This window comes from Lates calcarifer, linkage group LG23 (assembly GCF_001640805.2).
Source record: "Lates calcarifer isolate ASB-BC8 linkage group LG23, TLL_Latcal_v3, whole genome shotgun sequence".
Classification (NCBI taxonomy): domain Eukaryota; kingdom Metazoa; phylum Chordata; class Actinopteri; family Centropomidae; genus Lates; species Lates calcarifer.
The window spans coordinates 15,610,818-15,631,269 of record NC_066855.1 but is presented as its reverse complement, the minus strand read 5'-3'; the positions used below and the strand labels follow the sequence as shown (position 1 = coordinate 15,631,269).

General features: G+C 39.9%; 2 protein-coding genes across 2 annotated transcripts in view; one reads left to right on the top strand and one right to left on the bottom strand.

Annotated features, from left to right (window-relative positions):
- Positions 1-83: 83 nt before the first annotated feature.
- Positions 84-15,500, top strand: osbpl7 (oxysterol binding protein-like 7). The gene is made up of 22 exons (XM_018689478.2): positions 84-399; positions 4,062-4,278; positions 4,991-5,134; positions 5,220-5,273; positions 5,354-5,467; positions 5,554-5,705; positions 5,804-5,928; positions 6,353-6,471; positions 6,568-6,657; positions 8,257-8,407; positions 8,592-8,698; positions 8,808-8,976; positions 9,133-9,279; positions 9,376-9,512; positions 10,324-10,461; positions 11,282-11,345; positions 11,441-11,519; positions 12,281-12,425; positions 12,536-12,686; positions 13,110-13,236; positions 13,333-13,455; positions 13,717-15,500. Exons 2-22 carry the CDS (start codon positions 4,147-4,149, stop codon positions 13,823-13,825), a joined length of 2,577 nt encoding a protein of 858 aa, XP_018544994.1. The 5' UTR covers positions 84-399; positions 4,062-4,146; the 3' UTR covers positions 13,826-15,500.
- The window catches only part of tbx21 (T-box transcription factor 21), a 21,380-nt gene continuing 15,845 nt past the window's right edge, over positions 14,918-20,452 (bottom strand). The window contains exon 6 of the mRNA XM_018689477.2: positions 14,918-20,411. Within this exon, the coding sequence (XP_018544993.1) occupies positions 19,592-20,411 (820 nt within the window). The 3' untranslated portion in view covers positions 14,918-19,591. The remainder of the gene's footprint in view (positions 20,412-20,452) is intronic.

The following is a 20,452-nucleotide window of genomic DNA, read 5'->3' as shown; positions in this document are numbered from 1 at the left end:
AGTAAACTAAGTGTAGAGTGTGTGGAGGTTGGCCAGATTTACCCTCCACTACATCCCTGCTAGACACCCTGTGTAATTCCAGCTAATGCGGATAACGCTCAGGACACATTGCGCACGACGCGCTCTGCCTGCCTCGCGCGCAGCTCTCCTTGGATTTGGAGGGAGTCACCCACCGGCAGGAGAAGCAGGGAGGGCACGGCCAGTGAGATTATGTGGTCAGAACAAGTGATTATCTGTGGCTAAAACATGTAGTTTGACTTCTGTTTTTGCGAGCGCCTCTCGATGGGAAAACGTTTTGTTCGTCGAAATGGTGATTATTAAACGCCAATTGCGATTTATGTTGGATTTATCAGACGCAGAGGACTGCAACAAATGATGAAAGTACGGGGTGAATTTCAGGTAAGACTTCTTTCCTGGTTTTAACGCATTAACTCAGAAAACACGACATAAAAACTTAAAGGTTTGGGTCAAATCCTGATGGAAAAAACATTCCTCTGTTTGCTGGGCCAGTGACATGTTCATGAGCTTTAGATAAGAGTTTGTGCGGCTCTGAATAGTTCACAGAGGCCCTAACGCACATGTATGTCATTAACTACGAATGTGAAGTCAGCCTGGCTGATCTTAAAGGACCATTACCACTAAAATATATCACTGTAGCTGCCTCCTGATTGTCATTTGTCTGTTAATTGACGGTGAAAACAAGTGCATGAGTGTGTTGCTGTTAACACACCATATGCTTCACACATTGGACTGTGACTGGGATTACAAACATACTGAGTCACTGTACTTTGATTTGATAAAGAACTATTAGTCTGGAGAATCCTCACTTTTCTCTTTATACTACAGGCAGAGTGAAGCTGAAATATTTCGCAGCTCATTCAGAAATAATTTATCCCTCACTGATCTGATCCACATTTTATCAGCAGCAGTTTTTATTCCCAAACAGAGATTATAATTGCCATAATCTCTGCATCTTAACCTCTTTCTCTGGCATCATGCAGTTTGGTGGCTGTTGCCAAAAAGCCACCTTCACCTTAGCTGACTTGTCACTTATCCATCAGTATGAGCATATTATCTGTTCTGGGTCAGATAAGAGGAAAATGTGGAATTATCTGGGTTGGGATTTTTCTTGTCCTCTAAGTGCATAACCTCAGATATTGTTTGTTCTGTAAAATAACAGATTTCCTACGAGAAGATTTGTAAACGCGAGTTACATCTCACATGGAAGTAGTGTTTTTCCAAAAGCCTCAAATCTGAAATACTTAAAGCCTGATGGAAACATTAGATCTCATTACCATCCAGTCGGATCAAAACCATTTTTTTTACATGTAGAATTTATTCTTTGTGCTCCTCCTTGAGTAAGCAAGCTCAGAAACCTGCAAATCCCTTCATCCTGTTTCCACCACATGCTCTCATCACAGAGGTCAGTTACTCTCATCCTCTCCTGGCCTTACATAACAGCCAGGCTGGTTCTGCCCAGATTCAGATTTAGATATTGGTTTGGATGTAATGCACCAAACTGCATCCTGTGAAATGGCCTATACTCATTGTTATAAAGTTTAGATCTTTGCAAACTGGTGCTGTTACAAATACCGAGTCTGGCTGCCCTGTGTTTAAATACAGGTGACAAGATGACATCTTACCTACTTGAGTGAAAAGAATTATGTTTTCAAACTCCCTTAAAAGCACACCTAAAATGTTACTTTAAAAACATCTTAAGTTAGTCATTGTCTCATTAGCATGTTCTGCTTCATAGCTTTATGGAAGCATCAAGTTTTCATTTGTAAGAAGAACAGTATTTGATTAAGAGGTGCTACAGAAAATCATTAAAGTTACTTTCTAAGGAAAAATGCTGACAGCTTTTCTGGCTTCCAGCTCCACAAAATTGAGGATCTTCTTCGTTCCCCTACTTCATATCTTAGTAAACTAGATGTCTTTAGGTTTTATAGTGTTGGTGATTATGAATAAGATAACAAAGGATAAGTTCTGATATTCATCAGTAGATTTATTGATAATCTATAGTAGTTGTGGCCCCAGATTTTCTTTTTTAAAATTTAGCTGCTAATATACCTTTTGTTGTGAAAGATTGGCATTGTATTAATCTGTTTTTATTTCTTTGTGGACTTATTTTTGAAAAGTGCTATACATATACATAAAGGATATGCTTCTTCTTCTTAGTAGTTTAATTTCAGATTAATCTACACAGGTAAAGTCAAAGTACTTTGATGCCGAGCCAATAGGCAAGTTTGCATTTTTCTAACTGTTACCCTGCTGTGGTTGTAGTTAGCATCTGTTACACGTTTTCTGTTGTGTCACTGCTCTCTCCCTTGGGATCCTGTTGCTCCATGTACGAGTGACACGTTGCTAAAAACATCCCTTGAAAAACCAATTAAGCAAAAGTTGGTAATCCTCTTGTTGCAGGTGGTATTGGCCTTGGTGTCTCATTATACCAGCTCCTGCAAATCACACAGTCTCTATGTTTGACTGAAATTCTTTTTGCACTCAAGTAATTAGTTGTATGCAGAATATTTGTCCATTAAATTATTCTACTATATAACTGATCAAACAAAGAGCCATATGAACAGACTGTTCTTACAACAGTGATTTCTCTTTGTGAACATGTGGGAATAAAATAACAGGAGCATAGGTACACCGCAGAATAACATGTAAACACTTTTCTGACATTGTCTGAAAATGAACATGATCAGCCTCACAATCACAGTATTTGTTGCACAGCTGTTGTGTTAGATTGGAGCATGTTATAAGATGTTTTTGAACAGCCCCCAACCATCTTCAAAAGAGCTAAGAACAGATTATTAACAGAGACACAGTATCTGCAAGAATGACTAGAGACTCCACACAGGCTTTTCCTGTTGTTACCTTGAGCGTATTATAAAGGAAAAACTTGACATCTGTGCTCTAATACAACACTGTTTTAAACAAATTATATCTTCATGTTTACTTTTATTACACAGATAATGACAGATCCTAAAGCCTGAGTTGACCATGTATGTTAATCTGAAAACAAACAACAAGTTTGTTTCATTATTTGGAAATAGGTCGTATAAAACTTGAAATGTTCTCATACTGAGTGTCTGAATTTGGCATATATAACATTTTTTTGTGCAGTGTAGTGTGGGTCCAGAGTGATCCAGGATGTAGTTACTTTTTCCATGTAGCATTTAAGGCATCACAGGCTTGAAGCTCAGCTCAGCTCTCCCCTCTGTTAGGTAACTGGATTACACAGAGTCCTATCTCATCTTCTGCTCTGTTGAGTCTCTGTAACACTTTCGCTTTGCTTGTGGAGCTGACATGTTGCCATCATACGGCTCCTCTTAGAGGAAACTTTCAAACTTTGTATGCACAGTATTTGATGAAAGTGTGAGACAGTGAATTAAGAGCCGATTCATGTGAAAATGTTAATAAATGCTGGTGCAGTTAATTTTATAGTTATTCTGTATGGTTTGTTACATATTCCACTCAGGCCATTGAAAAGCAACAACTCAACAAGTACTGGATTGTAAAAAGGCATTTATCAGGATCCAGCTTCTCAAATATGATGATTTTCTGCTTTTCACTGATGTAAATCATTGAAAGTTGAATATTTTTGCGGAGAAAACAATCTCACCACAAGGTTAGTTAGCTATTGTGGTGCTTTTGATGATATCACGTGATCTTTATCAGCACATGGAGTTTGACTAATTGTCACAGAGTTTTAGAGTTTGAATTTCCATTTATCTGAATACATTGTTTTGAACAGTCAGGAAAAACAAGTATTTTTTATAAAGACACATTTGACTGTTTTATTTTTTTCTGACATTTATAGACAAAACAATTAATCAGTGAATCAATTAATCAATGTATTTAATTTAAAAACTACATCCCAACATTTGAGAAGTTGGAAACAGCTAATTTTTGACATTTTTGCTCAAGAAATCACTTAAATCATTATCATAAGAATTCTGTCAGTCGACTAATCGCTGCAGCTCTACTTTGATATTTGATGTGTGTCTGTATTTATAATCACATCTTATTGTCTAACTCTAATCCTGACATTACAGGGGTCTTTCGGTGGATTGCAGCAGACCTCTCTCAATAACCAGCCGAGCACAGCAGGGACAGGAAGTCCGAGATCTGCTCTCTGAAATGGATTTATATGGCTCTTCGCTCAACCGCAGCCAATCGCTGGCTAGCGTCCTGGAGAAGACTTCACCGACGTGGAACAAACCATCCCATTCTCGGAGCAGTAGCACTCTGTCGTCTCGTCACTCCAGACAGGTGAGTCACAGGTCAGTCAGTTGATCGTACAGTTAAGCATTACAGGTATACATAGGTTATTGTTCTTCCTATGAGGGAGGGGGCTTGTTCTTGTTTTTGTTCTGAAACCAGTCACAAGATTTCACCATCATTTAACAGCACTACAAGATGCAAAAACAAAGCTGGTGCAGAAACAGTAAATAGGGTCTTCCTTCCTTTAAAGACACACCCTCGCCACAACAAGACCCAGAATAACGTCTGACTTTTGCTCTAGTTTCAGGTGTTCTGCTTTCATTGTGAATTGCAGTGGTTGTTTTGCATGAAACCACTGAGATCAGGGAGCCAGCTACTTTGGCTATTTTGTGTTCTTGCACCGTGTTAAAAATGCCTTATCTCACAGTGTTAATGAAAATAAAATTGTGGATGCACCCCTTTAACCAGATCTGCACCAAAATGTAACAGCTCCATCAGTTTCAGTGCATGAGTTAGAAGGGCACTTAGAGAGCACAGACTTCCACCAAGGCCAGTGTCAAATAATATACACCAGACTTTAGAGAAAACAATTCTAATTCATAGTAAATGATCTGGATGTGTCCCAAAATTGAATGGGTTTTTTCCTGGCCTATGCCTCTACCAAGTTTGGTGCAGTACTGTTTGCATAATCCTGTTTACAAATTAATAAACAGACACAGGTGAGAACGTGACCTCCTTTTTTAATGCTTTCCATGTCCAGATTATCAAAGACTGGGAAGTGATTGACGACCTCCATGTAGAAATGCACTCAGGAGGTGACAATCCTCAGGATATAACCACCCCGGGTATCTGTGAAGGATACCTCCTCAAGAGGAGGAAGTGGCCACTGAAAGGTTGGCACAAGGTGAGAAATCCATCCCATCGGACACCTTGTGTGCCATGAAGATAAAATTGGTTTCTGAAACAATGATGTTTGATCTCTTTCTCAGCGATACTTTGTTTTGGAAGCTGGGATATTACGCTACTCCAAAAATCAACAAGATGTAAGTGAACATTGTATTTTGTGATAAGATTTTACGCCTACTAGATTGAAAACATTTACACAAACCATCTCCCTCTGAAGGTTTCCAGAGGACGAGTCCAGGGCTCTCTAGATGTTAGCCTCGCTGTAATGTCAATAAATAAGAAATCAAACCGCATTGACTTGGATGCAGGGGACATCCTCTACCATATGAAGGTAAACGTACTGTAGTGATCGAATATATTGTATATCTTCAGATGGAAAAGACAAAGGTACTATATAACTTTTCTTTTCTCACTAAGGCAAAGAGCCATGAACTCTTCTACATCTGGGTAACCAAGCTACAAGCCCACCGCTTGTTCAAGAAGAACGAGGCAGCTCATGTTCACAGTGGCTTCATCCAGACTCTGTCCTACAGTGCTGCAGCTGGACAAGCTCAGAGAAATGGAGATTTGGTAACTATCAAATAAACACAACAATCTTTACAGGTAAATCAAAGTGAGTCTTAGATTAACCTCAATTGTTGTCTGCCCTCTGTGTTCACGTTACCAGGGCTCCTGCAGGGATGGTAGATTCAGCTGGAGTGTCAGGAGTGCTGCCCTCAGCTAACACTGCTGTGAATAGCAAAGTTTCTGCCTGGCTGCAACAAAGTCACAACCCAGACATCTGTGTTCAAGGTATTTGTCATATATTTCCAGTTGCAAAGACACAATAACAAGTCACATGCATCATTAGTTCCTTAAAGGGGCTATTCATAAGTCTGTGCCTCCAAATGTGCTCTCTTGCTGGGAGCAGGTGGTAATGATGGTCACTTGCCAACAGTTTCAGCCGTTGTTGTGTTTATAATACAAGAGGTTAGAGTTTGCCCTCTGAGCAGCACTACGTCTTCAGGGCAGTCGTGATGTAACAGTGAGTTTCTATCAGAAAATGTACAAGTAAAGGAATGAAATTTGGTGCTGAACTTGCAGTGTTTCCTCTGGACTGATAAACAGCTGTTAATGCTAGTGTTGGCTATGTAGCGATACCAAATAGCTCCTTTAACTAAAATGTGATGAAGACCACTGGAACCTTATCTGACCATTTACTCATGGTTTCCTGCAGAGTTGAACCGATGCCATTTGGACCTCTCTGAGCTAAACCGCTTAATCCAGAGGCTGCAGGCGCTGGAGGGGAGCCAGGCTTTTACTAATGGAGAACTGCAGCGAATCATCAGCATACAGGTGGACAGACAGCTGACAATTTAACTTAACAACATCACCTGAAAATAAAATTATCTGTGGTAATATTCTTTAATATTTCTTCTTATGTACTTTCAGAATCTCTCACTTGAGAAGCCAAAGAAGCCAAAGTCAGGGAAGATGTGGGGCCACTCTCGCACACTGTCCAGAGTGGAAGCCCTGGGAATGGTAAGAATGGTCTGTAACCTACTCTTTCATTTACTGTATAGGTTGAATGATATAATGTTTTATATTGATTAACATTAACATTATTAAATGTTAAATGTTTGTTGTTGTTTTTTGGGGCCTTTTTCTAATCCAAAGCCTATTCGTGGGATTACTAAATCGGTGAGTCTCCAATGGGCAGAACCTGAGACAACTTACTGAAAAATATCCACTGTTCTCAGATTACAGATTATGTGTTACAGATTTCTGTCCTGAAAAAGAATTGTGACTGTACAAGTAATTACTTTTTTTCAGGTTAAAATGGTAAATGTGTTTGTCTTAATTGCACTGAATGAAGTCTTTGTGTATGTTCCACCCTGGTGTATTTGTAGTACATACCCTGCTGCAAAGCCACTGTTCTATTCAACATCCAAAACATATTTATATGTTGTTTTTTGTGTTTTCCCCCAGAGCAGAGAATAGAAATTAAATGACCTTTAGAAAAAGTTGAATTGTAGAGTGAGTAAATTGATAGATAAATCAAGTAAACTTGTATTTAGTTTAGATACTAGATCAGTAGTTTTGTTTCTTGTTCTTTAGAAACCAGAGTACTGGTTTTCTATCCTGCCTGCCAGTGAGAGTATTATAACTCTGAAGGTTTCCCCTCCTCCTGGGCAAATTGGACCTGATTTAAACATGAAATGAACACATTTAAGAAGCTGGTAGGACAGACCTGTAGAGCTTGAGGTACTTGAGCCATGAGGTGATGTTCAACATGTAAATACGTCCCTGAAGAGATTACTGTAGTGATCCTACACTACATAAACCTTCTTAGCACAGGTGTATCTAATAATGATTACATTCATAATGACTTTGTTCCAATTTAATTTCTTTCAACAAGATGATTCTGGGCACAACAAGCTAACACCACTATGTGCAATAAAACAATTAAAACTGTCTATGGTTTTCAATGAGAACATGAATCCTGGCACATTATAGTGGTATATTTAAATTAATTACACCTGTGTTTGAAAAATCATATTTTTATGTGAAGTGTTTTGTATCATTTACTGTCAACATGCTTTGTATTAAAGGAATAGTTTGACATTTTGGGAAATATTTTTATTTGCTTTTAATGTCAAGAGGTAAATGAGAGGATTGATACCACTCTCATGTTTAAGTATGGTAAATATGAAACCACAGCCAACTGCTGATTAGCTTAGCTTAGCACAAAAACCGGAAACAAGTGAAAACTGGTTCTGTTCAAAGGTAACAGAATCTGCCTACAGGCACCTCTAAAGCTCTTTTATAAATGCTTTAGAACCACTATCAAACTATTCCTTTAACACCCTTAATCCACTGTATATTATTATTGGTCCATGCTGCATTGTTGATACTGGATAATAGGCACTCACAGTATGAGATGTTCTCTGTGTACTCTGAATATATCAAAAGTAGTAACGATAGGAGTGCTGAGGATTAAAACCTTCTGTGCTGAATAAGAAAACACAACCGTGACTCCTGAATTTTTACCCCTCTATACCTAAATTGACAGATAACAAGGGAATTGTTAAATTATCTAATGACTCAACCATTTTCCATCCTCTTCTGTTCACCTCACAGCTGTCCTCCAGTCACCTGAGCAGCTCATCTCACCTCGGTGCATCAGTCCCCTCTATCCCAGACTACGTCTACTCTCAGCTGTCCCCTCCTACCCTCACATCGCCTGAGGGCAAGAAAATCCAGCAGGACATCTGCGCCATGTCGCTACGAGGTCAGAAAGACAGATACATGCATTTACAATATACCCAGTTTTCATTCAAGAGATGGAGGCTAAGGACAGTTGGAAGGAGATGGTAGAAGAAACTCACAGAGATGGAGAAAAGAAAAATATTATTCCTTATTTAAAAAGAAAATGTGCATCCCTGACTCTTCTCTGCCTTCTTATTCCTCTTCAGTGCTTGCATCCCTGAAGTCAGTTCATGAGACTCTCTCCCAGGAGAGGCAGAAACTTCAAGAAGTCTGGGAATCCAACAACATCCACCAGTCTAACACATTAGCTGAGGTAAGATTCATGCTGTGCCTGTCATCTGGATTCTCTGGCACATATGCCCCTGTGGGTTTTGATGGCTGGTTTTCTTTGTTCCTCCTTCTTTCTCTTCCTCCCTCGTTAGCCTGCAGTAGTGAGGCACTCGTCCCACGGGCCTCCTTCAGTGGCAGATTCAGCTGCGGAGTACTTTGACGCCAGCGATGACATCCTTTGTGGCAGTTCCTCTGAGGTGTCTGAAGAATCAGGACTTAGTGATGGAAGCACCACCAACTCAGAGCCAGAAGAAGGGCATGGTGAGTACATATATACATGAACATTCATCTATACAATGACATATAGTTGCAGTGACAACACATGAAAAATAAAACCAAGTGTTCAAACAGATAAGGGCACTTTTGCTGTTAAGAATGATTTTCATTCTCTGTTATTTCCTTTCACCAACATTACAGTATCAGCCACCCGCAAGTACCGTGCCAGCATTTCCAGGACTCCTAACAGTGTTGTTCACAAGAGCACCGGACGTCGAACTACACTACCTGCTCACTGTCCTGACAACAGCCACGTGGGCCTCATGGCTATCCTCTACAATAACATAGGCAAGCACCTGGACTAAAACTTCTATTTACATAGAAGTTATCTTTAACACATGGCAGTTTTCTGAGGCTTATGTGCTCATTTTTATCCTCCTTCAGGTAAAGACTTGGCGCGAGTGTCCATGCCCGCTGCTCTCAATGAGCCTGTGAACCTGCTGCAGAGGCTGTGTGAGGAGCTAGAGTACAGTGAGCTGCTGGACACGGCCAACAACACACAGGACCCTTACCAGAGGATGGTAAGGCTGTCCAAACGTGCACTGTATTTGTCAGACAGATGGGAAACAATGTCAGTACAGTCAGATTTGTTGTTGATGATGATGATGCTGTACCAGAACTGATGAATCTGTGTATTCACCTGTTTGGATGCTGATAATTTTCCCTGAAAATATGATTCAGACTCCAGTTTTTTCCTGTATATTTCCCCGTTGTGGGACTAATAAAGAATTATCTTATCTAATCTTATTTTATAGCAACAGTAAAGTGGTAAGAGTTAATTATTATTACCTGGTAAATGTTGTAGTGCTGCTGAGTGGTTGTTGTCTTGTGGCTGCAAGAATCCAGTTTTGTTTTAAATCTCTTTATTTTGAACACAGAGTTATCTGTTGACAGGCACATGAACAGGTTACATGAACAACCTATTATATATTTTTAAGAAACTATTCTGAGAGATTTTAGTTAGTAGTTAGTTTCATTTATTTATTTTTTGGAAATTCCTTCTGTGACAGACAAATACAACAACAGCAAAAGACATTACAACTAAAGACATCGAACAGCATTATATTGTATTTAAAACCAGCAATGACTTCTCTTTCTCACCCTCATCCTCCTGATTTCCAGGCCCAGGTGACAAAATAAGGTTATAAAAAATAAGGTACTCTTAGGTGAATTTTGGAAGGAAGGGAAATGTGTCCGCACAGCGCTATTGTGCTAATGTTGGACTTGGGTCGAGCAAACTGAGCAACAAGATCCTGATGGGGACCGATGTTGGTACAGAATGAAGTGATCTGTTATCTGTCTGTTACATATTTTGTATTTTATCTCTTGCAGGTTTACATTGCTGCCTTTGCTATCTCTGGTTACTCCACTGCAACTTTCAGAAACCGCTACAAGCCCTTTAACCCGGTGCTGGGTGAGACCTACGAGTGCATCAGAGAGGACCGGGGCTTCCGCCTCATCAGTGAGCAGGTATCCAAGGAAGAAAATTTATACACAACATCTGTTCACATCCACTGGTAGAAATCTTTGAGAGAAAAAAAAACATGCTACTAAATATGATTAAACTGATTGTTTTTTAGAATTGGAAAAAGGTAATGAGGAATTAGCTGCCATACTCCCCTCCTGGTAAATTGCTGGTTTAATTGGGTTGCTCAGTCCACACAGAGTGATTTATTACTTTAATAAAATTGCTGTTATCAAAAATGAACACAAATGCTATAATCGTTTATTTTGAGTGATAGCAATTAAATCAATATAATTAAATGTCAGTCCTTGGCAGAGCAGTTAATTTCATAACATAATTTCTGGTAATAAGTAATCACATTGTACATTGTCAATGTTAATGATAATAATAATCTTTATTTGTAGAATACACAGAAAAATAAAGTCGAAGATAAAACCAATTCCAGTGGTGTCAGATAAAAGAAATTATTAAAAGAGGATTAAAAAGAATAATAAAGACAACTGAAGTAAGCTCAGGATAAGCGCTTCAATAAAAGTATGTTTTATGAAGTGATTTTGTAATGCAAATATTAGCTTCAACAAAAAGAATGAATGAGAGAAAGGTAATGCATACATTAATTTAAGCTGCATTTAAGAATACTAACTTCTGTCTTTTTAAAAAAGAATCTAAAGAATCCTGAAAATCTAGGTTTACAATTCTCAGACAATTTTCTTATGGCAATTTAAGAGCTAATTCCAGAGCCTGGTAGATAGATGTAATCTTACGTTTTGGTTTTTTTTATTTGTCTTGTTGTGGAGTCAACACTCTTCTCTTTTTCTACACCAGGTCTGCCATCATCCACCCATCTCTGCCTGTCATGCAGATTCAGACAACTTCTCTTTTTGGCAAGGTGAGACTCTGATCAAACCAAAATCTTGTTTTTGTGTTTTAATTGTAGGTGTTTCTGTCTTGCATGTATTATATATTTTCATTAACACTTTATAGACCAGCGATGGAAAAATAAATTCTGGGGGAAGTCATTGGAGATTCTGCCGACAGGAATGGTGAATGTGACTCTTCCAAGGTAAACAGTATTATTTTCACCAGGCTCAGTCTGTGTTTGCAAATTTATTGCGATGTCTGCGTTAGATGAGGCATGACAGCAGCCATTATGTGTAACTGAGAATCATACTTTATGTGAAATGATGAAGGATCTCTCCATTAGAGAATCAGTTGGGAGCAATGAGACATGACATACTTTTTATGAATATCACCATTATCACCGTCATTCAGTCTCAGGAACTGCAGACAAGACAAACTTTCAACCATTTGTCCTTATGTTGCTCCTGCTTCTGCATTCGAATTGGTGTACGTAATGATCCTAAGTGACAACCTCTGATTATTATTATTCTTTTTAGGATTGTTACCTTTTTTTGACAGTTGACAATGTAGAGAGAAACAGGAAAGTTAGAGGAGAGAGACAAAACAAATGTCCCCAGCTAGAATAGAGGGGATGTTGTGGATATATGTAATGCACCTCAACTATTAGGCTGACTAGATTAGTGTTTCAGCTGACAGATGTCCAGAAAATGGCATGAAACAGTGACAACTGTTCATCACTGTTTCTCAGAATCCAAGTCTTTGAATTGCTTTGTTGACCAACAGTTCAAAACCTAAATTTATTCAGTTTACAATGATATTAAACACAGAAAGCCACAAATCCTCACAATATATGGCATTTTTGAGTTGTGAATGACTTAAGGAATAGTTGTTGATCATTTGATTGACTGTCTCAGTACTAACTATTTTACCAACTAATTTGCCAAATATTGATGTTTTTTCCAGGTATGGCGACCACTATGAGTGGAACAAAGTAGTGACCTGCATCCATAATGTCCTCAGTCAGCAGCGCTATCTGGAGCATTACGGAGAGGTCACCATCCGAAACCTTAAAAGCAACGACTGCACCTGCAAGATTACTTTTGTCAAGGTGAATAAAATATTTAGATTCTACTTAAACACTTGGCACTGGCAACTAGATGTGGTTTGCTTTCTTTGGTTACACAGAGTTTTTCCTGACAAAGTTTTATTTTGTTGTAGTCTCGTTATTGGGGTTCAGACACAAACAAGAATGAGGTGCAGGGCATGGTGCTGGACCAAAGTGGAAGTGTTATTCACCGGTTTGGAGGCCTGTGGCATGAAGGCATCTTCTGTGACACTCTGCCGACTCCAAAATGTGTCTGGAAGCCAAGTGAGTCCATGAACATGAAGTTTTTCAACAGGGTCAACTAAAATGATAACTGCTGATAACTGCTAAAATGGTAACAGCTATTCATGGCTGCAGGTACACTGTTCTTGCTAAGTACTGTACCCAGCGCAAACGATTTTTGTCCCTATCAATCATTAGAGAGTTATCCTTAAAATGAGATCAGATTGTTGTTCACATTTTGATCCTTTTTTTTTTTCGATGATACAACTTTCTGTTTTGAGTCTTCTGTGTCACGTGTTGATGTAATTAGCCTGACTGCAGAGATTCTGCTCTAAAGGATGGTAGGTTTAAATGGAGGTGAAATGAGATGATTGAGCACCCCTGTTGCCAAAACTACTAATCAGCATAAATCCAAGCATCACGTTTGTGCAGCAGCTCACCTGAGAGGCCTCTGTCACACCACAGATCCCCAGCCAAAGGATTACATGCTGTACTATGGCTTCTCCACCTTTGCCATGGAGCTGAATGAGCTCACTCCGGACCTGAAGCCTTTCCTGCCTTCGACAGACAGTCGCCTGCGTCCGGACCAAAGGTGAGATGTTAGATGTTAGGTGTTAAGTGAAAAGTAATATATTAGGCTGATATCACTTTTTTATTTATTTAAATTCTTCCCTGACCTTTATTATAGAATGCTGGAGGAGGGAAAGGTGGATGAAGCAGACAGAAAGAAAGATGAGATAGAGGAAATTCAAAGGGAACGGAGAAAAGAGCTCACCAAAAAGGGTGAAGAGCATGTTCCACGTTTTTTCAAGTAAGTTTATAGTCCTGGTTATAGAAAGATAATAACAAATTAATCCTAGATCATCTTTTGAAGGTTTTTTGTTTCAACAAATGCAGGATCTATAGCTACTACAGCTATCTAATTGGGTCATTATTTTGCTCAATTACCAAGATGTCATAGAAAATGATTGCAAGGATGTCAGAGAAAAATTTTGAAAAATTATTCTGTTCTCAGGTTTTCTCACTGCTTTTGTAGAGTTTTTAAATTATTATTTTCTATCTCTCCTCTCAGGAAAGCCAAAGACTCCTGTGGACGGGACGTGTGGTTGACAAACGGGACTTACTGGAAGCTCAGAGAGAATCCAGGTTTTGCTAAAACTGAAAACATAGTTTTGTGGTGATGACGTGGCAGTGACGAGCAACAACAGACAAACAAACAAACAAACAAAAAAACAACAACAAACAAACAAAAAAAAACATGAGTCAAAGATTTTAAAATATGAATATTTGAACAGCATATATGAACTGCTCTGAGAAACATGCAGAGCAGAGATAGTGCTGCTGATGTCCTTTTCGCCCATGACTGGCTCATGGGAACTCTCAGCACCTGATATAGTCTCAGAAAGTTGCCTGTAAAGTTTCCCAGAACTCAGTGCATAACAAGATATGTAGAAAGAACTCTCTCTCAATAAGATTATTTTCTAATGCATTTTATTTTTTTTTTAGATAACTTCACTCAACTTATTTGTACTTATATTTTTGAGAATTTCTGTTTTTTTGCTGAAAAGACTGTACATGACGCACACTCTGCAGACCATGAAATGAGAAAACAACTTCAAATGGAAACTCCTTTAAAACTGTCAAATTAGCATTTTTCTGTCAGGTTAGTAAGAGTCCTGTTACATTAGTGTATTGTAATTAAACATTCATTCAAGTAGAGTATATTTACAGCATCTAGCTACCTATCTCGAGGTGCACCATCACTGATGTACTGAACATCAATTCCTCCATCGTAGTATCTGTGGCTTCCACATGATGAAGAAGTGAGATGATTGTCATCACCTAAGGTGGATGGAGGATGTTTTATTGATAGAATTTAAGACAGTATCTGTCTAAATACTACTGCTAACATACATCAAATGCTGGTGAAACATCTATAAAAAATATTTTAATTTTTTATTAACTTTTTGGAACATGTAACTAATTACCAACACTCAGTATAAACACATATTTTAAAAGAGGAGAAAAGATATTAAACTGTATTTTTATGTCATTAATAGTGAAACGCATATCCAGCTGGTTGGAGACATGTAAACTATACTGTATTTATACAGTACATTAAACTGTCAACCTCACACCTGTGGTTTTATTTTTGAGTTGAATTTAATTTAATATAACTGCTTCAAAATGACACTTACAGTCATTAAAAATTAACAAGCCTTCAAACCTTCAAATCAGTAGTTCCCCCAACATTAAAGAAACATCAGTCGAGATTTGTCATGTGTAAGCTTTAATTTCATGAATAAAAAAAACAACAGTACATTACACAATTAAGCCACCTTTAATAAATAACAGTTTCCCCCATCTTCATCTCTTATTTGTTTCTGCATTGCAATTTATAAGCTCTCAATGAAAGAGTCAAAGGAGGATTATTGCTCCCTTGACATAAACAGTGCACATGGATCACACACAAAAAAATAACATGCTTGTTGCTCGATCTGCCTGGTCTCCCCTCTTCACTCCTCTATTTTTATATCGTACAGTAAAATCTCTGGAAGTACAGAACCCACACACAGTCTTAGTCTCTTAACAACAGAAATGTGTGTTCAAGGGAAACACAGACTGGAGGGAAATGGAGGTATGGAAGGTTTAACATCAGGGATTTGTGGTTCATTTGTGGCTGAAGTCAATTGTAATAGCTGACATATCCAGCAGGGGTCGTTCCTGAGGCGCGTGAAAGCATTTTTACTGTTGCTGTTTGATGTGAGATCTTGCACTCAATGTAGGTGCAGGGTCACTGAGAGTACCACATAAAAAATCACAGCACATTAAATAAATAACTGACATTGACCACAGGACAGTGATCATTTTTTTTTAAAATGCTATCATCAATTCTAAACTAATTTTCCTTCTATTAATTGCACTTGAAACAAGAATTGTCCATTGTACTCCTTCTGTCAGGTACATTATCATCTCTTTCTCTGACAGATGTCAACATAAACATTAAATGGTACATCTTTTTGGAAATGTTACACAAGCAACAAACATATTTTTTTCACCAGGTAATCATACAATATATCCATTCTCATAAAATTAACACTTCATTACCATTTAACTTTATTATTTAAATGCTCAGGTAAAGGACTAAACTGTCAGACAGTTTGTCCTTTTTGCATCAACATCATTGTTAAGACCAAGTGCTGCTGCTGAGATTTCACATCAACATATGTATATGCATCACGTTTGTGATAACCTTTACCTTCCAGTGAGCCAGTGTAAGTCCCAGTCTTTAAGCACTTACGTAAATTCTGTATAACGTGAAATGAGGCAAACAGCAGCTAGGATTTTAGAAATCTATGGAAATAAATCCCCCATAATGCAATCCTACCCCTTTCACAAAATTGACCAGACACCAAAAACTCTCCCTGGTCCCTAAAACCTCCCAGATCTACTAAAATAAACCCAAATGTAAAAAGTAATTAAAGCAGTTGTATTTCTTAATTTTTGTTTAAAATTTTCGGTGGCACGTGAATTGATCATTTTACTGTTGTCAAGCATGACTACTGTGAAGGATTAGTTTGGAAAATATGATTATTTGTTTTGTTGCCATGAGATAAATGAGAAGCATGATGATAGCAATGTCTGTATGGTAAATATGAAGCTACAGGCAAGAATGTGTTAGCATAGCTTAGCATAAGGACTGGAAACAGCCTCACTCTGTCTAGGGTAACAATATCTGCCAATCAGCACTCCTAAAGCCAACAATTTGTGCTTTTATGAAGGGTTATGTGCCAGACAATTTTTCGATGGTTAACCAGGCTAGCTTCCCCATTTCCAGTCTTTATGCTAAGCTGAGTTAACCAGGTCCTGGCTATAGCTCAGTTTTTAGTATCAATCTTCCGATCTAAATCTCAAATAAGCAAATATTTCCCAAAATAATTAAAGTAAGTAGACTTTAAACGTGTGTGGGTGTGTGGTTGTTCTCCTAGCTTAAAAATCAGAGCATAGTAAATATACAATAGTATATACAGTATAGATCACTGGTACCATTTTTATCAGCTCATTAAAAAAAAAAAAAAATTAAAGTAACAAAAAAACAAAAGACAAAAAAACATACAAGTAATTTCATCTCTCCCCATGAAAAAACTTAAGTGACTCTGCTTTTACATCACCGAATGAGTGCCTGTCTGTCGCCTCCAGTGTTGTCTGAGGCCATTAGCACACCTGGTGAGGAATGAGGAGCAGATCTCTGATCAGCGCCGACTGCAGCCTCACTCTTCATTTCTGTCACTAGGCCAGGAGCCGGGCCTCTGTCAACCAGTGTCACCACATGATAGGCCAGTGGACTGGGGGGGGGAAATGCAGAGTGTCTGTCTGGTCACTTTGTGCTTCCTGTTTATGGTGGTCTGAGGGTGACAGTGCCTCGTCTGTTTACCTGCAGGTTTATGTGGCTGCTCTGGATGACCCACTTTTAACATGTCTGCAGCCTTGTCGCTCTACTACTGTTTAGGGAAATGAATTTGGGATTAGGGAGTCCCACTACTTTGTTTTTTCATGAGCCTGAAGCTGCATAATTTTATTGATGACTTCCAAGTGCACCAACATGATAACATCCTCTCTTTCATTTAAATAAACAAGACCAAGATATTGTAGAGGAAGAGTTTATACATGATGTAGTCTAATCTGAATACTGCAATGTACACTGGTGGAGTTGTGTGTGTGTGTGTGTGTGTGTGTGTGGTGTGTGTGTGTGTGTGTGTGTGTGTTTGTGTTTAAAGCTGTCACACTTCCCTCCTGCCAATACTGTTTTCCAGCTACATCGTTATTGATGCTCTCATTGATCTTGGGCTTTATTTGTGTGTGGTGACAGGAGCGTTTTCACATCGACTGATTGTAGCAGAGGGCTCAGCCTTTGCTTTAATGAGGCCTTTTTCACTCTATCAAAGCAAGCGCTGTGCAGCTGACTTCGTTGTACAACTAGTGCCAAGCAGCACAACCTTACTGATCACTCAACCAGGTCTTTAAATGACCTTAAAGCTGATGCAAAAGGAGAAGTGGAGCTACAACTTACAATCCCCTCCCTCGTCATCACACCATCAGACCACATCTAGCAGTTTACAGACCTCATTGAGAAGGTTTGTGAAGTACCGCCTTCATGACTTAAAGCTACCATTATGCTTCAGACAGAACCGCTTCTCCGATAACTCGGAAAGCTCCTCCTCCCACACCTTTCTGACGTTAGATCAGGAGGGTGAGGGGCTGCTTCTGACCATTTCCGTAACTTTTTCGAAACTGACATTCACACCTTCTTCACGCCTTGGTTGGTGGTGAGAAAGTAAGCTGGGTTTGAGCATGCTCTTTCAGTAAATGTCACTTTCTGTCAGAAGCACTACGAACATCTTCCAGGAAAGACTGTCAGAAAATGTGCGCTGTTGTCCCCCATATTTAAACGCGATCGTATCTCTCCCATGCTTTTCAAGTGTGGCCTTTTAAAACACCCATATTTAATACTGTACAAACTGTTTTTGTCTAGCACTTTCCAACCATGATAGCACCTCAGTTTTTCCTCACCTGAACTGAGGGTCTAACCCTGGACGAGACACTGACAGAAGCCCAGAAAAGAACATCAGCTTGTGAACCTCAGTCCAAAACCAGTCACTGATAACAACTACATAATCTCCACGGTAACTGGGCAACTCCATCCACTGAAGAGGCCCATGAGATGTGGTTGAAAACTCTGGAGACAAGTAAATTGGATTTTGTGTTGAGAATTCCTTATCAAGCAACTTCAATATCGATTAGCCAGTTGATTCTTTTCTAGCTTAATTGATTGATAATTTTGTCTACTAAATGTCTCTTTGTCCCACCAGCAGTCCAAATCCCAAAGATATTCAGTTTACTACCATGTATGACAAAAAAGCAGCAAGTCCTCAGACCTGAGATGCTGTCTAACTGTTTAAACTACAAATCAGCTTAACTCTAATTAAGCTAAATGATAACTTTCCTCTGTAAGATCCACTCTTAAAACATTGGTTAGTGAGGTTGGACAAACATTTCTGTTATGCGTATTCATATTAAGTATCAATCTTGAGTTATTTCCATCAACTTTCCTTTAAACTTGTGAGATATGTTGGATTCAGACTTGCTATTTCTGCTGTGTTTGCTGATTTACTTAACAGCAACATGTATACAGAAATACACACAAAAGATTGTTCGAGCAGGGTTGAGACAGATTAGCGGCCTTACTTCAGAGCATGTGCTTCTTAAGCTCTCTTAACCCCCTGACATCAGTTCACTTAGACACTCTGGTCTCTGCACTATCAGCCTGCAATGCTCCTCTGTTGCCACTAGTGGGAGCTGTAGTAAATGACTTGGGCCTAGATCAGGGGGAGAAGACTGAGCAAGTGAAATGTACTTTCTGCTCACAGTGATCAGGGGAAATGAATGTGAGCATATTTAGAGTATGTGTGAATGGCTGAGTGTGAGAAGGAAGAGACAGACAGAGACAAGACAGAGCAAAAGAGACAGAGAGAATGTTTGATGCAGAAAGAACAGACAATCCCTGCAGGCGTCTGTCAACAAGCAGATATGCAGATCTTTTTTTTTTTTAATCTCCAGATGTTTCAAAGGCTTAAGTCACAGGTCTGTACGTCTGTTTGGTGTTTATGTGACTCTAGGGCAGTGTCTCAGTCACATCCACTCCTGTCCGACACGAAATTTGACAGTAACCTTGAAAGTTCCTCCTGTAATCATTTGACATTTTGAAAGGGAACTTCATAGAGAGGCTGGCCACACTGGGTGGACTTTGGTGACATGATAGCAGATGAGGTTGTTATGCGGTTCTGGTATCTGTCTGCAGCACCTGAACCTGACTGGACAGACTTATATGTGTCCATGAGGGCTGTGTGGGAAGACATCGGGAGAGACTGTGGTGATGTGTGAGGTCTTCAGTGAGTGTAATAGCCAAAATAGTCTGCATTGCTGTTGCTGTCCTTCTCGCAGACGTCGCCACTGCGCGGAGGTGGGGAGTTTTCAGTGCTGGATGTGTAGGGTGACACTCTCCTCTTCTTATTGTCCCCCACGCCTCCCTCAAACAGGCCTGAGTCTGCAGAGTCTGCTGATTTCACAGAGGGAGGTTCGAGCCAGGGGTCCTCTCCCACCACTCCCACAGTGTCTTTGGGTTTGTCCTGCAGCAGGGGCGGGTGCAGAGGCTCGAGGAGCGAGGGAGGGTGCAGCCTGGGGTTGCCAGGTGACGTAGAAGAAGATGAGGAGGAGGAAGAAGATGATATGGGTCTAAACCAGCCCAGACTAGGGCCAGGTTTACTGGGGTGACTGAGGTACTGGGGGGTAGGCCGGCTGGTGCTCCAGCCTCCCGAGGTGGCTGCTGATACAGACACGCTAGTGGGTGCGAAAGGATGGTCTGGGTAGTAGCTGAGGGCATGGTGAGCGGATGTCTGCAAGGGGAAGGGCTTGTAGAAACCGTTTCCGGAGAAGTCCCCCTCATATGAGGAAGTGAATTCAAGTCGATTGGGGGCCACACCCTGCTGAGGTGTCAGGTACCAGCGGCTGTGAGGACTGGGGCTGGAGGATGGGTCTTTGTGCTGCTGGCCCATGCCAATAGGCTCACGGCCATAGAAGCGGCCCTGCGGCAGGGGGCTCATGTACTGCTCAGAGAGGTAGCCTTGGGGGTAGCAGCTCCCTGGCAGCAGCTGCTGGCTCTCTGTGGGGGAGGGGGTGAGGCGATCAGAGTCGGGAGGAGCGTACAGCCTAGGTAGGAGGGAGGAGGAGGGGAAGAGAAGAGAGTGTGA

Coding starts and splice junctions, on each gene's coding strand:
- osbpl7 (XM_018689478.2), top strand. CDS start 4,147: ATGGATTTATATGGCTCTTCGCTCAACCGCAGCCAATCGCTGGCTAGC. Junction 4,279..4,990: donor CGTCTCGTCACTCCAGACAG/GTGAGTCACAGG, acceptor TTCCATGTCCAG/ATTATCAAAGACTGGGAAGT. Junction 9,513..10,323: donor AGGACCCTTACCAGAGGATG/GTAAGGCTGTCC, acceptor TATCTCTTGCAG/GTTTACATTGCTGCCTTTGC.